This window comes from Elephas maximus, chromosome 3, assembly GCF_024166365.1.
Source record: "Elephas maximus indicus isolate mEleMax1 chromosome 3, mEleMax1 primary haplotype, whole genome shotgun sequence".
In the NCBI taxonomy this organism is placed as follows: domain Eukaryota; kingdom Metazoa; phylum Chordata; class Mammalia; order Proboscidea; family Elephantidae; genus Elephas; species Elephas maximus.
This window is the reverse complement of record NC_064821.1, coordinates 96,330,035-96,347,522: the sequence shown is the minus strand read 5'-3', so window position 1 is coordinate 96,347,522 and position 17,488 is coordinate 96,330,035. Positions and strand designations below refer to the sequence as shown.

General features: G+C 39.5%; 1 protein-coding gene across 1 annotated transcript in view; it reads right to left on the bottom strand.

Annotated features, from left to right (window-relative positions):
- Positions 1–3,360: 3,360 nt before the first annotated feature.
- SCP2 (sterol carrier protein 2) overlaps positions 3,361–17,488 on the bottom strand; it is a 159,946-nt gene continuing 145,818 nt past the window's right edge. Inside the window, exons 14-16 of the mRNA XM_049879258.1 lie at positions 13,028–13,157; positions 6,623–6,702; positions 3,361–3,750 (exon numbers count right to left, since the gene is read on the bottom strand). Coding sequence (XP_049735215.1) covers positions 3,655–3,750; positions 6,623–6,702; positions 13,028–13,157 — 306 coding nt within the window. The 3' untranslated portion in view covers positions 3,361–3,654. The remainder of the gene's footprint in view (positions 3,751–6,622; positions 6,703–13,027; positions 13,158–17,488) is intronic.

Sequence of the window (17,488 nt, the reverse complement as noted above, 5' to 3'; positions counted from 1 at the left end):
ATGACCCCACCTGGCCAGTCACTGGGAGTCATCCTTGCCTCTATATCCAATTTCCACCAAGTTCTGTCAACTCTACCACTGGCCACTTTTCTACATTATCTTTACCTCTGACACCCTAGTCCAGGCATCTTCTTTCACCTGGGCATCTACTCTCCAGCTCTCTGCCCTCAGTACATTGTTCACACAGCAGCTAGAGTGAGTTTTTAAGTCACTTATTCTCCTGCTAACAGCTCTTCTGTGGTAGTCGTCAGTCTGTTCACAAACATTCCAACTGCATTCTCTCTTTCTAAAACATGGTAAGATTCTGAAGTTAGGTGGAGCACATGACTTGCTTTGACCATTGAAATGTGTGCAAAAGTGATCTGTATTGCTTCTGGGCAGAAGCTTTAAAAGCCAATGTGTACTTCACCTTTTTTCCTCCTGTCATGATAACATAATGTTCCAGATAGTGGCTGCTCTGCTAGTCTGGGCTTCGGACTAAGGATATGGTGGCCAAGTGGACATGCAGCATGAGTGAGAAATAAACGTATTTAAAGCTATATCTTCAATAGCTCCCTATTACACTAAGAATGAAATACAAATAACTTAGCATAATGAACAGATTTCAATATAACTGGCTCCTCGTCTTGGGCCGTCCCTTTCTTCCTCCTATGCTCCCCATATTCTACTCACACTGGCTCCCTTGCAATTTCTGGAACAAGCCAAGCCCCTTTCCACTTTTTGATGCAATGTTCTTTGCATGGTTTGCTCCTTTTCAGCCTTCAGGTCTCAGCTTAAATATTACCTCCTCAGAGATGTCAAAATGTCACAAAGATGTCACTTTGAGGACTAGGCTGCCCCTGACCCAAGCCATGATATTTTCAATTGCTTCTTATGCATGTGAAAGCTAGACAGTGAATAAGGGAGACTGAAGAATTGATACCTCTGAATTACGGCATTGGTTAAGAATATTGAATACACCACAGACTGCCCGAAGAACAAACAAGTCTGTCTTAGAAGTACAGCCAGAGTGCTCCTTGGAAGCAAAGATGGGAGGGACCAGTCCCTGGAGAAGGACATTATGCTTGGTAAGGTGGAGGGTCACTGAAAGAGAGGAAGACCCTTGATGAGATGGATTGACACAGTCGCTGCAACAATGGGCTCAAACAGCAATAATTGTGAGGATGGCACAGGACTGGGCAGTGTTTTGTTCTGTTGTACACAGGGTCGCTATGAGTTGGAGCTGACTCGACAGCACCTAATAACAACAGAGATGTCTCCTTTAACCACTTTATCAAAGACGGTCCCTCACTGTGATTCTACATCACAGTACTGGGACCATTTCCTACATGGTACTTCACAGTCTGTAATTTTTCTTCTCTTTGATTAAATATTTGCCTTTCTCATTAGATTGTAAGCACCATGAGGGGGGAACTCACCACTATCTCTAGTACCCACCATTGTATGCTTTATGTAGCAGATACTCAGTAAATAGTTGTGAATGGAATGAATAAATGAACAAAGGAAAAAAAAAGATTAAAAAGGTGGGACATAACACTACAGACATAATTTCACAGAACACGGACGGGAGAGGTGGTAGCAGCTATAGTGGTGGGAATAATAAGGGAACTAACATTTACTGAATGACTACAGTATACCTAGCACTGTGTTTGGTACTGTACATATATTATCCCTCTAGATTCTCATAATTCTAGAAGGTCATATTAATATCTTCATGTTATAGATGAGGTAACTGAGACTCAACCTACTTAACTTACAGAGCTAGTAAAGGCAGTAGTTTTAACCCAAATCTGTTTATCTCCTTCCCTAGGAGTTAACTGCTGCTATATACCATCCATCACCAACTGCCTTTCTATTGTACACATAAATTACACGCACATATGAACGTATTTCTACTCCAAGTACCAGTTTTTGCTTTTCTTTTTTGTTTTGTTTTGTAAACTCATCCTATTGCAGGTATCTATTGTTTTCAACGATAAGTGAGGGCAGAATGATGCTGCAAATGAAAACTATGACAAACATTTCATCTGAACTTTTCCCTTGAAGTCTTTTTCTTCTCAGTAAAAAGCTCCTATAATTAAGTAGTAGGGAATGTGTTCTGAGTTTATTTTGTGGCAATTAAGACCAGTCTAATCCTGGCCTAATTCACCCCCTTGCCTCCTCACCAAATGCTGTTCTGCTGGTCACAGAACACACAAAGCTAAATGGTCTCATCACAGTGTGGGCTTGATCAGCACAGCCTTCAGCGAAACATTATATAAAATAAATAAAACCAAGTGGCTTTTTACCTCTGGCCACCTGTGAGTGAAGTTACACGTTAACAACAGAAAGATGGGCCTGGGTAACTCCGAAACAGTTCTGCCGCAGTGATTACCAGAGCTAGAAGGACCTTAGAGACCGTGTATTTACCGTTGTCCCCCCGCCCCACCCCTGCCCTTTTGAACAGTTTAGCAAACAGGCCCAGGCAGGCAGTTACTTATCTGCCTAAGAGAACGAGTTTCCTAGCTGCTAGTCAAGTGCTCTTCCCACTACATCACACTGCCACCCTAATCAAGGACGAGTGATTATGTCGACATAACCAGTAGAATGTCTAGATAACCCACAGCTTATAAATCCCCTAATCTTTCCCTTTAGGCTCCATCATCTTGAAAACTCTGAGTAAAAAGAACACAATAAAAACAAAGAAGATCAGGCAGAGCTATTTTAATTTTCTATTAAATATTCTTCCAAAAGCATTATTTTACCCCATATCCCATTGAGCAATAAGAAATAGTAACATCAGCATTAGAAAAATGAGAAAAAAGAAAAATGAGGACAATTAATTACACTAAATGTGTATGAAAAAGGAAAATTATAAGAAAGAACTGAGGGCTTTACAAATTTAGTTAAATTAATAGATTATAATTTTAAAACTGTGCATCTCAAAGCAAATATTATTTGTTCAGTTATCTTTCACAACAGTTATTTTATGACTCAAATACACTGATTTTTCAAGAAGAAAACCCATTTCTAAAATATTTTTGTTTTAAAAACAGGCCTGTGTTCAGCTGAAGATGTTTTCTTCCCCAAGCTCTAGTCATATTTCTTTTATTATGATTTGGGAAGAAAATACCATTTTGAGTGCATAAAATACAAAATTAAAAAGTATTTTTTTTTAAAAAACATCCCAGCACAGAATTTTAAGAACTATTAATGGAAAACAGATTAAGGTCATTAAGTGCACAACACTAATTACTGGTCAGCTACTGGTATTCTGTTTCTTCCCTAGTTCTCCCAAGAAAAACTCTGAAATTGAATCTTCAGCAGAATAATCCTTAAATATACTTTGTAAGCAAAATGAGAGCTTTTGTTTACATAGTTTTTGGATTTTACTGTTCCTAATTTTATTCTGAAACTCAGTGTTACCCCAAACCATAATTACCATATTAACTTTGTAATGCACAGTTGTATACAATCCGGCAAAGCAGTAGTACACCACCAGGCTCTACTCATCCAGAGCTTAGGAAAAACAGGATTGGTCACCCTCATTTAAAAACAAATCTACCCCATGCTATTTGCCAATGCTTACTTTCAGCCTAATTTCTGACAAAGAAATATATGGATATATTTCTATGTATCTCATCTTGATTTTCAAAAGTAGCCACAGGGAGTTGTTCACAGCTTAGCTTTGCCTGGCTGAAGCTGAAGGTTTTGTAACTTCATAGCCATACCCATGTTGCCAGTGATTTTCAATTTGCCTTGAAAGAAGGCCTGTGAGTAAGAAGAAAGAAAATTCATTACCTGGTGGTTTTTGTTTTGAGATTGCTGGTATTTCTAGACTATCCAGCACTGAGACCATTAATTTATCCAGGTCACTTAAATTTCAAGATATGAAACTTGCCTTTCTAGAATACAATTAGAACTAGATTCCTCAAAAGGAAGAATTTGTAAAAGCCATGCTGAACACAGAGCAGTCAAAAGGGACACCTTTCCAATATTTTCTCAATATATCTGCCTTCTTACCTACCTTCCTTAAAGGAGGTACATTTTCCAAATATTGGGCAGAGTGTGCTCACACTAGATTTATTTTGTGTAAAAACATTACCTGTGGGCTGGGAAACTAAACTGAAAATTTTAGTAGTCTACTGAGAGAAAAAGCACATGCCAAACACACTTATAAACTCTTGGTATTCAGTACAATGTGGGTTAAAAGCCACCCATTTTTTAGTCTGCATGATAAAGGAGTTATGCCTATTGAAGGAAGACAGCCTGTGGAGACTGGGGAGCTTGTGTTACTCTTTGGCTCAATAAGAAGAATCAAACCAATATGAACCATAGAGCTACAATTTGTTCCACTTTAACAACTGCCTGGGCTCAGATCACATGATGTTTTTTAGAGTCACCATGTAACAAAATCCCCAGAAAACTTAACAGAAATAGCAAAATTGGGAACATAGTATGATTTTTCTGCTACTAGGATCCCAGTCTTCTAACTGAGTTCTCAAATGAGGGGCTAAATGAAGTTTCTGGTCACCTTAGCTTTTTAAGCAAGTACATTAAGAAGTCAGGAGCTCCTTCTGTATCTTCCAAGGGAATGCACAGAGCTCTGCTTTTTCGACATCTCCTGGTAAGGGTGACTAATTCTTTTTTTCCCCCTCTGTCTGGACAAACTAAATCTTTCCCTTCTATATGGCACAAAGCCTTCTGTCTGGTGATTTAAAGGTCAGGTGGTTTAGAACACAATATATTTAACATGTGTCCTTTAAAAATATAGACCAGTAGTACCTAGAAAAGAAACTCACTGTCTTCCCCTTTTTAAGTTAAAAGAGAAAATGATTTATTTACTATTAATAGAGAAAACATGAATCTTCACTCTCTAGAGAACTGGAACATAAGGATCACTTAATCTGGCCCCCGCTGTGTTCATGTGTGCTTTCTGCCGGACAGTGCATTGCTTTGTTTCAACTGGAGCCAAACACTGAAATTAGAATTTCCACTGCAATGGTTTCCAGTCAAAATCCTCTGCTGAGCACAAGTGAAGGCCATTAGCACATTAATAGAAAGGTCTGCCATTTTCATCTTTAATTCCTTTGGGTGTGAACAGGTGTTCAAGAAAAATAAGCTGACACTTCGCCCCAAAAAATGTGCAGGACACAGACCAACTAGGGAGCGAGGGCAGCTAATGTGTGAAGTCTGACCTCCAGCCAACGCTGCACGTGGCATGATGCACAGTGAAGCGGAGAGCAGTGGGTGGGAAGGAGGACCACAGCCAGCTCCTACACTGGTGGCCTCTGCTCTGTCCAGGTTTCTGGAACAGGCTCTTGTAGATGGAAACAGCAGAGCCCGAAGTATTCAGTTAAAACATGCCACAGATGCAGATCCCTCACTTGTCATGGCATCAACTGGCACACGCTTAAAAAAAAAACAAAAACCCACTGCAGTTGAGTTGATTCTGACTCATAGCAAACCTCTGGAACAGAGTAGAACTGCTCCACATGGTTTCCAAGGAGTGGCTGGTGGATTCGAACTGCTGACCTTGTGGTTAGTAGCTAAGCTCTTAGCCACTACACTACCAGGGCTCCAGCACACGCTTAGCTGCTTAGAAAAAGCATTTTAAAAATGAGTAAGAGTAGGAGTAAAATTTCTAATCTTGCAAATTACCAGGGAACCACAGGACCAGGAACTAAAACTAACAAGGTTGAGGCAACACAATAAATATGTAAAGTTACAATGGAAAGAAGCATCTTTGTTTCTTTTTTGTCACCCTTGGCTGTCTGAAAGCCTGGCATATCAACTCGGTTTCAACACTGTGCAACTGAAGAGCATAAGAAGGCCCATGAAATTTTTGGGACCAGGAAAATCTGTACAAAGTGTAAGTACTTTTTCAACAGATTTAATCCAACAACTGTTTACTAAAAACCTTAAAATGTCACCCAGGGTGCTAAGTTCTGGGAACACAAAGATGGATAAGCTGTGGTTCCTTTGAAAAGCTCACAATTTAATGGGGAAGAGATAGGCACATTATGACTAAAATAATGTGACAGGTGCTAAGTCAGCAGAGCAGTGAGTGGCACGGAAGAGACGCTGGCTACAGTTCCTTACAACTTGGAAGGAGTTCCTTGGAGAGAACGTGTGAGCTGACTTTGAAAAATGGGGCTTGTCAGGGAAGGAGAGTTGAGGCAAAAAGAAGAGCAACTGACAAAGGTATGAAACGTAAAAGGTCATCCTTTGTTCACATTGCTCCCTCCGCCTCCATCTAGCTTACGACCATCCTCAGGACTCAGCTCAACTGGTCCTTCCTCTGAGGCTTGCTCAGATGGCCCCGGGAGACATGGCTGCCCCTTCCTCATCTCCCCTACCACAGCCTTGCCTGGCACCCTGGGCCCTTGACTGCACTTACTCTTTCACAGGTCTGTCTCCTACCAAACTGTGGATGCCCTGAGCATGGGAGCTATTGCTTATTCATCTGGTTATTTCCAGCACACAGAGCAAATGTTTGTCATGTGTTAAGTGAACATTTTGGGGGACACTGAGTTTTGGGTGGGTTCGACCACTTGGCATGATAGGGCCCGAGGAAGATGAAATGCGAAGAGCTAAAAAGACCCACCTACTTACTAGAAGGATACAAGCTTCATCTACTTACCGACTGAGGATTCATTTTACCAGTCATTAAAGCCAGTAAGTCTGAGTCAGCCATTGTGATTGTGCAGTCAGCCTTCTTATCTAAAGGAGAGATACGTAGGAAAAAAAGGTAGAGAAAAGGGGAGTGTTTATTTTCATGTACACGTTTTAGTGAAGAGCCGCTGAGTGCAAGGGAATCACAGCCAGCACTGGAGCCGGGGGGAAATGGGCACTTGCACACACTTCTGTGGCAGCCTGTACCACAAGCAACCTCCATATTTAATAAGAGGGGAGTGACTTAATAAATTATGGTATAGTCATATAATGGGAAAGGTACAGCCAGAATAAGAGCTGATGCGGAGCTACATATGTTAACCTGAAAAAATGTTCATGTTATATTGTTACATAAGCCAGTTACAAAATAAACTATAAGCATGTTCCTATTTTTGCTTAAAAACAGATAACTTAGATACCAAGATATTAATAATAGTCACTGTGGTGCACAGACTCCAAGATGGCCCCATGGTCCCTGCCTCCTGGTGTTCATGCCTGTGTACTCGCCCTGCCTCAGGTGTAGGCAGGACCTGAGACTTGCTTCTAACCAACAGAATGTTCGAAGGTGACGGATGTCACCCCTGGGATTATGTTACAGTCCATAAGGCTCCATCTTGCCAGCAGATTCACTCTGGCTCTCCTGTTTGCCTTGAGGAAGCTAGCTATGTTGTGAACTGTCTATGGAGAGGGCCATGTGGCAGGGAACCAGGGCTGCCTCTGGCCAATAAAAAAAATGCAAAAAACAGAAGCTGTCATTCTTACAGTCACAAGGAAATAAATTCTGCTAACAACCTGAGGAAACTTAGACGTGGGCCCTTCCCCAGTCAAGCCTCCAGATGAGAACCCAGCCCTCATCAACACCTTGATTGCAGCCTTGTGAGACCCTATGCAGAAGACCAGCTAAGCTTTGCTCGACTCCTGATCCATGGAAACTGTGAGATAATAAATGTGTGTGTTGTTTTAAGCCACTAAGTTTGTGGTAATTCGTTAGGCAGTCATAGAAAACAAATAGTTATTCTAGATCAGAGTTTAACACGCTTTTTCTGTAAAGGGCCAGATGGTAAATCTTTTCAGCTTTGAGGGCCATTTGGTCTCTGTTGTAACTACTCAACTCTGTCCTTACAGTACAGAAGCAGCCACAGACAATGCATAGGCAAATGAGTGTGGCGGTATTCCAATAAATTTTATTTTCAAAAAGAGTGGCAGAGAGAGTGAGAGAAGATATTTGCAATACATGTATCTGACAAAAATCTTGAATCCGGAATATATAAAGAGCTCCTACTAATACAAACTTGGGCAAACAACAGGCATTGTATAAAAAGAGAAGCTCCAAATGGCCAAAAAAGCACATGAAACAGTGCTCAACTTCATTAGTCATCAAGAAATGCAAATTAAAACCATGACAAGATCTCACTACACGCCTGTTAGAATAATTGGCTAAAATGTAAAGAAAACTGATAATACTCAGTGCTGGCAAGGATGTGGAGCACCTAAAACGCCAATATGATGCTGGAGGGACTGCAAAATGGTCCCTCCACTTTGGAATAGTCCAGCAATTTCTTATAAATATGCAAGTACCATACAAACTAGCAGTCCCACTCTTAGGTATTTACCCAAGAGAAATAGAATCATGTTCACTCAAAAACCTGTATATGAATATTTATAGCGGCTTTATCCGCAATTGTGAAAAACTGGAAACAACCCATATGTGCACCAACTGGTGAATGGATAAACTACTCAGAAACAAAAAGGAACAAACTACTGAGGATACATACAACAACATGAATGAATTTCAATATTCTGCTCAGTGAAAGCAGCAGCCCAAAAAGCCACTGTATAATTCATACTATATGATTCCACTTATGTGACATTCATGAAAAGGCAAAACTACAGGGACAAAAATTAAAATTAGATTAGCAGTTACCAGGGACTGGTTGTGGGAAAAAAGAATTGACTACAAAGGGCCATGAAGCATCAGGACAGTTTCCGGGGTGATGGACATGCTGTGTCTTGATTTTTGGTGGTGGTTACACAACTGTATGATGGGTTTGTGAAAACCCAGAATTGTACAGATGCAAAATTTTATCATATATAATTATACTTCAATGAACTTGAGTTAAAAAACAACAACTGATAGTAAGTACTAAGTATTATCAAAGTGTGGAACAACTAAAACTCTCATATTCTGTGGAAGGGAATGTAAAGTGTACGTCCACATGGAACAACTGTTTGGCTCTAGTGGGCTTTATGACCTAACATTCCCACTCCTGGGTTTTTTATTGTGCATCTTATCATTTTATGTATTACATACAACTTTGCAGCAAGTAATTGCCTGATGTCATCATTCTCAGATGTTCCTTCACAGATGTTTAATTTTATGATTTGCTGTTCAAAACGCTGCCATATAGATTTAGTTCTCTAAACTAAATCAGGGGCTTCAGTTGCTTGAAAACATGGGCCCAAACACTGATCGTTCTGCTGAAGTCGGCAGGTGGATTTGGGAAGCAGCGAGATGCTACCACGAAATTCCCAAGATAAACAGCATTTCCAAAATAAACAGCATTTCCAAAATAAACAGCATTTCCAAAATGAAGTCAATCTATGGTGACAGAATTCGGAATAGTGGTTCCTCTCGGAGGTGTGCAGTTGGGAAGGAGCGTGAGGGAGACTTCCAGAGTGCTGGCAACATTCTGTATCTTAATCTGGAGGTGTGTTCATTTGTAAACGTTCATTACATTGTACAGTTCAGATTTATGTTCTTTACTATAGGCTAGACTTCAATAAACACTTTACCAAAAAAGCAAAAAACAACAACAATAAAAATACCAGATGGTGAGATGGATTTGGCCCACAAGCCCTCGTTTGTCAATCCCTGACCTAGATGGTGGGATTATGGGGAGTAATTTTTTTGTTTTACTTTTAAATGTTTCTACAATGAGCGTATACTATTTATATAATAGAAAGTTTTAAAAATATTAATTTTTAAAATTGTCTAAAGTATAATGATGAAAAAAAAAAAAAGACTGTACAACAAAGACTCTAATATCTCATTGCTAAATTGGCCGTGTCTATAAGAGGTTTCGAATAGAAAAGAAAAAATTCACCAAGAAATAAAAATTTTCAGCAATGTTTTAGGCAATCAGTGTAACAACAGTACTCTAAGTTTCTAACAGATAGGCCTTCTCTCATTAAAGTTTTGGCTCAAATTAAAGTTGGCCTCTCCCCACTATTCTGTTTTTCCTTCATTGCACTTGTCACTATATGAAACTACCTTACTTATTTGTATATGTTTTCTTTCTGTATTTGTCCACTAGAAAGAAAACTTCATGGGAACAGGGACCTTTTCAGCCTGTTCACTGCTATATCCCCAGGGGCTTGAAGAGTACTTGGCACATAGAAGGCAATCAATAAATACTTGATGAATAAATGAATAAATTATATGGAGTTCAAAAAGTTATTAAATTATGGCCCAATACCTAGTCAGAGAATAGCTGCTTTAATAGTAAAGATAGGGGTAAACTATGAAGCATATCACGTCCATATTGTTAAATAACTAAAACAAGTCAGAAAAAATAATATATGAGTTTTTATTATATATCTTGTAACTCAGGGACTGAGATTCAATGGTCATTCTGTCTTTGCCTCTAACAAAATTTTCTCTTACTACTATAAAAAAGGTCTGAAGCCTTGAAAATAAAGGAATTTACTGTCTAGACAATCTAGTTTTCTATATATCATCAAAGAGCAGGAAAAAAAGCTAGCAAGTCGAGATCTGCATAGTTGGGCTTGATCCCAATATTCCAAGGAAGGACTCTGAGTTATTCAAAGTGACTTCAGAAATGATTCTGCTGCTGCAGTTGCTGCTGACATAGTATCGGCATTTACTGAGCTCTCACTAAGCTGAGCATCTCACATACTTGGTCTCGTTTGATCTTTTAAGCAACCCTATGAGGATCAGCAGGAAAATGATGCGGCAGTCTGTTCCTGTAAAGATTACAGCCTTGGAAACCCTATGGGGCAGTTCTACTCTGTCCTATAGGGTCGCTATGAGTTGAAATCAACTAACTCAACGACAATGGGTTTGGTTTTTTTGGATGAGGGTCAGACAAGTCAGGTAACTTCCCCAAGATCACAGAGCTAGTGAGTGGCTGAGCTAGGTCTGAATGCAGATTCCTGCTGCCAAAGCCCATACTCCCCACTCCTATGCTCCACTGCCTCCTCTTGTCCCAGGAAGGATGCACACTCAACAGCTCAGCTTTAATGGGGCTTCTTTAATTCATCAGCAGTCCGATGAATCCCAGCTGCTCTCCCAATCCCCCAAGTCCTTTTCAGGAGTCTTGGACAAGCCTAATGTGTCCAAGTAAAATTAATGTTTACGGTTGACCTGGCAAAAGTTGTGTGATATAAAAAAAATTAATGTTTAGTATATGGGTTGTGGAGGAAGCAATGGTTTACTGAGCACTTGCTATGCCAGGTGCTTTACAATCGTTACTTAATCCCCACAACTCTACAGACAGAGATTATTCTCACCAGTTTCTAGATGTAACAATTGGACTCAGGGAAGGTATACACCTAGGAAGTGACACAGTTAAGAACTGAACCTAGGTTTGGGTATCTCCAAAGGCTAAGCTCTTTCTACTATATCTTGGGATGGGGCAGGGGCAGAGGGGAGCCTGAGGCTTTGTGTATCATGTTCTTCACAAAAGGGCAGGGTTGAGAACTCAAGAGGGAATAAAGGAATGAAGGGACAATGAGTACATGTTAGATTAATCAGAGTTGGCTTCCTGGAGATATGCTGTGTGAGTCGTTTCAAAAGGGAGGACGGAGGGACAGGATTCATGGAGAAAGTACAGAAAGGCATCCAGGCAACAAGAAAACATTATGGAAAATGTACAAAATCTAAAGTTCTTAATATAACCATCTGTATAACCGTAACCAAGCTCCCTCAAATATATGCAAGTGAAATACATTTACATAAATCTTACTTCGTTAACATTAAGTAAACCTCTCAAAACTATGTAAAAGAACTAGCAATTCTCTCTAAGATGCCAGTTCAAACTAGGACAGGTCATTAATGCTTTAACATACTTAATGCCTAACAAATGGTCACTTGTTGGTGGATGTAAATGGAGCTGGCATTTTCCAGTGGTGGCTTTTACTGGATAAGCCCATATTTCAACACCACTCCTGGCTGCCAACAAGTGTCAGTTTCAGCAGAAATTGCCCTGCTCCAGGGTAAGACCCTTTCGGGTCTGGAATGGGGCACCTAACCTGGGGAGAGCATACCGCCAGCTATCTGCAGGGGACAAACCTTCTCTGAAACTATTCAGTAGCTTTCCATAAGCATATCCTCTCTTAGGATAACAAAAACAGGAGGAAAAGAGGAGAAGTTTTTTTTTTAAATCACCTTAACACCCACCTGGGCATATCAGAATGTAATTCTGAAGTAACTATTAACCTCAGGTCATACTACTATATGTGTTTCCAAAGGTTCTTCCTATTTCTAAAAGCTAGAGTCTAGATGAAGCACTTCGCTTTCCTCCTACATCACCTTAGAGAGGCAGCTCAGAGAATGCTACCATCTAGTCATTTTCTGCCCGCTCATTTTGAGAAGAAAAAAAAAAAAAAGGACTCCATATAATCCAGGAACTTTCCACAGCAAAGCCATGCTGCCCTCACCAGACACCCTTACCACTGCTCAGCTTTTTCATTAATCGCTAGTTGATTCCTTACTCAACAGAAACTTATCAGTACGATATAGCTACCACTTACTGAGTGCTTACTAAGCACCATTCAGTCATGATAGGTTTGAGATTTGTTTTTAAACTATTTATTTTATTGAAAGCTTCCCAGGCATCAGATTCTATTCTCAGCACTGGGAGGGAACCTAATAGGCAAAAATTTCTGCCTTCATGGAGCTTACAGTTCAACTGGGGGAGATGGAGAATAAGCAAATACATAAAATATCACATGGTATACCAGATGACAATAAGTGCTATAGAGAAAAATAAAGCAGACTTATTCCTGCTTCTAAGGAGTCGCTATACCTCTAAAGCTAGCCTTTTTGGGAACACCAAAACCAGTTGCCATTGAGTTGATTCTGACTCATGGTAACCCCATGTGTTTCAGAGAAGAACTGTGCTCCATAGGTTTTCCAGTGTGGCTGATGTTTTGGAAGTAGATCACCAGGCCTTTCTTCCAAGGTGCCTCTGGATGGACTCTAATCACCAGCCTTTCAGTTAGCAGCTGAGCATGTTAACCATTCGTACCACCCAGGGACTTGGGGATACCAAAGCAGACCCCCTTTTCCTGGCTGACAGCCTTTGTGAGCTTGTCACTGTACCATTATAAATGAAGATGCTACCAGACTGACCTGAGTTAGGATGTACTGATCCTTTGCCGTTCTTCACATCCACCACCCAGGTGGCTTCTTTACCCCCAGGGCCATCCTTCACCTTGAAGGCAAAAATGCCGCCGATTTTCTTCACAAACTCTTCCCCTTCCTGGAAAAAAAAAACAATACTGGGAGTTACATTAAGTTCATTTCTCTGGCTTTTCCCCCCAAACAAATGAAATCTTTAAATAGATGCATGACGTGAGTAGCTGGGCCAGCAGGCAGTCCCCAAGCTCCCTTAGGATCTTTTAGCCAGAAGGCAATCAGGCCACAATGCCCACATCTGCCAAATCTTGTGTGAAAATGGCTTTTTGGATACAGCTGCTGGAAGGAAAGGACGGGTAGGACTGGCATGGCAGCATTTTCTGCTGAAATAGCCTTTGTCTCAGTAGTTTTGGAAAGATTCATTCTGGCCTCTCTAAATCTAGAAAATCCCACCCTCACCTCCTTTTTTTTCTCCCCAGGTAAATTCCTTTATACATATTTTTGGTTCCCCACAATCAGAACTTAAAGTGGTTCCAGTGAAGGTCTTTGTTTTGCTCTACCCATTTTCTGAATTAATATAAAGAATTATACAAGTAACATGTCATCCATCAGTTACTTTCGGATCTTGGGGAATAAAGCTAGCCTAAATACAGAAAACAAAACAAAAAAAACCTCACACCTGTATCTCTGTAAAATTTATTTATTTTCTCCCACCCTTCCTCTCCCCTTCATTCCCACTCTGCTTCCATCTTTCCTTTCTGTAACATTTATTAAGTCAGGCATTGTTCTAGGCACCAAGGAGAGAGAGACAGGAGTCAGAAAAATAAATGACGACAAAATATTGTGACCAGTACTGGGTTAGAGGAAAGCATGGGGGACTGCAGGACACAGAGGGACAGCTAAGCCAGCCTGGAAGGGTGAGTAATGAAAGGATGACAACAACCTCACACGCCTCTTAAAAACACACACACACACACACAAACATTACTGAAATTATTTTTCTTTAAAGAAGAAATGTATTTTACTGTGGAAAAATTACATAATTTTTATAATAAATTTCATAATAAAAATCAGTAACAAAAATATAAATCATTCATAATTTCATCACCCAAACAAAACCATATTTTTGTATAACTCCTATCTTTTTTCCTCTGCATAAGTATTTTTTTAAATGTGGTCATATTGTACATACTGTTTTGCAATCTACTTTAATGTTTAATTACCCTTATTTTTATGTCATTAAATATTCTTCTACATAATTTTAAATGGCCATAGAGTCTTTAGTTATAATGTGTACCATACTTCCAAACAAACCAGGATGTTTCTTACAAGCAAGGATGGGGAGACTATGCCTCACATACTTTTGGACATGTTATCAGGAGGGATCAGTTCCTGGAGAAGGACATTATTCTTGGTAGAGGGTCAGCAAAAAAGAGGAATACCTTCAATAAGATGGATTGACACAGTGGCTGCAACAATGGGCTCAAGCATAGCAACAATTGTGAGAATGGTGCAGGACCGGGCAGTGTTTTGTTCTGTTGTGCATAGGGTCACTATGAGTTGGAACCAACTCAAGAGTACCCAACAACAACCACCACCACCACCATACTTCACTTAACCAATAAATACCCTATTCCTTGACATTTAGGTTAGTTCTAAATTCTGGCTCTTATAGCAATGCTGTGAAAAACATTAGTTCAGCCTCACTGATTCAAGGATAAATTCCTAGAATTAAACTTTACTAATTAAAGAATGCTGAATCTGGAATCAGGTAGCACAGGTTTGAATTCCTGTTCCGCCTCATACTTATATAACACTGGGCAAGTTGCTGAACCTGAGTCTCAGTTATTCTTTTCTGTTAAACAAAACAAACCCAAACCCATTGCTGTCGAGTCGATTCCAACTCATAGCAACCCTACAGGACAGAGTAGAACTGTCCCATAGGGTTTCCAAGGAGCAACTGGTAGACTTGAACTGCTGACCTTTTGGTTAGCAGGCAAGCTCTTAATCACTGTGTCACCAGCACTACATCTTTTCTGTTAAATGCAGATATTAACAGTAGCTACCCTCACAGAGTTGTATCAGAATTAAATTATGTAAATACCCATAAAACAGAGTAATTGAACAATAATGTTAGCACTTTGCCTATTTTATTTCATAATCTGTCTGCTATTCCTGTGCCAGTATTTCAGCTTTGCAATGTACTTTACTCTTTGGTATGGCAAATCTCCATCATGATTCGCCTCTTCCAGATATTCTTGGCCATTCCTGGCTATTTTCGGAGGACTTTTTTTCTTCTAGACGTACTTTATAATCCTTCAGTTAGTTCTTCCCCCAAAATGCTGTTGGATTTAGATGGAGTTGCATAAAATACACGGATCCGTTTGGAGGAGACGTGATCATCTTTACAATATTAAGTCCACCCATTCATGAAGTGGCACGCCTTCGAGTTTTCTCTAATGTCCCTTGTAAAGTTTTGTCTTTTTTTTTTCCTCACATAGGCTTTTGTACATTTCTTGTATTTTTAATATTGTTCTTGTTAATTAAACATTTTTTTCATTGCATTTATGACCGGGTTATTGTAAACATATATAAAATATATTAATCTTTGTGTATATATATTTGTAGTTTGCTACTTTATTGAATTCTGTTATCAGTTCTAATAGCTTTTACTTCCCACCTTCTCTATTTCAGCCTACGTTCCTGTAAGGATTTATACCCAAGATTCTTGCCTTTGGTTTCATAATATTCGTTTGTTAAACAAAGATTTAAGTATTTACTCTTTTCAGGCACTGTGACAAGTACCTAGAATATTTAAATATCTATTGCCTCTAAGAGCGTACACCAACTGGCATCAGACACTAACCTGTTTTTACATATGCAGAGAGTCTGGCTAAGCTCTTGCTTTTGGTTTGTTTTATAAAAGCTTTATTGAGATATTATTTATATACATAAAATTTCACCCTTTTCAAGTATACAATTCAGTGGGTTTTTTTTTTTTTTTAAAGTAGAGCTGTAGGACCAACATCACTATCTAATTTTAGAATATTCTCATCACTGCAAAAAGAAAGCCTTGTGCCCATTAGCAGTCACCCCCCTTTCCTCTTCACCGCCAGCCCCAAGCTTCCCATCTCTAAAGATCTGCATATTTGGACACTGCATATAAATGCAATCATACAATATGAGATCTTTTGTGGCTGGCTTCTTTTACTTACCATAATGCTTTCCAGGACCATCCATGTTTTAGTATGTATCAGTATTTCACTGCTTCTTCTGGCCAAATAATATTCCGTTGTGTGATTACACCAAATTTTGTCTATCCACTCAGTTAATGAAAATCTGGGTTGTTTCCACTTTTTGGCCGTTATGAATAATGGTGTTATGAACCTTTGTGGACAAGTTTTTCTGTGACATGTATTTTCACTTCTCTTGGATATGTATTGAGCAATGGAATTGCTGGGTTATATGGTAACTCTATATTTAACTTTCTGAGGAACTGCCAAACTGTTTTCCACAGCGGCTGTACCATTTTACAATCCCACCAGCAATCAATGAAGGTTGCAATTTTTCCATATCCTTGCTGACACCTGTTATAGTCATCCTAGTGGGACTATCAATCTTTTTCTTATTCACAGGGAACATACCTGAGCCTACCTTGAATCAGCTGTTAGGGACTCCAAAGAAGCTATTCTGAAAATATTTTGTCTGCTTCATACTAAAAAACTGTGGGCCTATTTCTCACGGAGACATCTCTTACATGTGAGTGTAACTAGCAACGTTTTCTAATTAAAGCAAGAAGCCAAAATGACTGTCAGGTTTTTAAAATGAAAGAGAAATTCCCTTATTTTGGCTTTCTTTAAAAGAGCTCACTCTATTTTAAGTCAACTTTAGGAAAAATATATTAAAAATAATAAATATAATCTTTTGGGGAACTTAAGTTTTCAAGGGCTTTTACATAATTATTTCTTTAATGCTCAAAAAACCCTATAAACAGTTAGGCAGGTAATAATATTAGCCCATTTAGCAGAAGCAGGCTCGTAACAGCTAAGAAGCCTTTAAAATATTCTCTGTACTTCTGCCAAGTAATCCATCTAACATAACCCGTCTCACACTAACATAATTCACCTAACACTTTCAGGCTCAAATTCTTAAATGGCACCCCATCACTGACAGGTTGAAGTCTGTCTTTATATATCACTCAAGGTTATTCACGATCTGAAGGGTATCTTGTTCATTCTTATCTCCAACCACTTCTCATCCACCTCAGGCTTTATGTTCTGACAACACTGAACTTTTTGAATTCCATGATCATATGTGCCAGGTTCTCTTATCTCTCCATGCCCTTGCTCATGCCTTGTCCCAGGACACCCACCTCCTCTTATTCTCCACTCCCATCCCTGACCTCATCACTCAAGTCTCAGCTCCCATGCTGACTCATCTGCGAAGGCTGCTCTG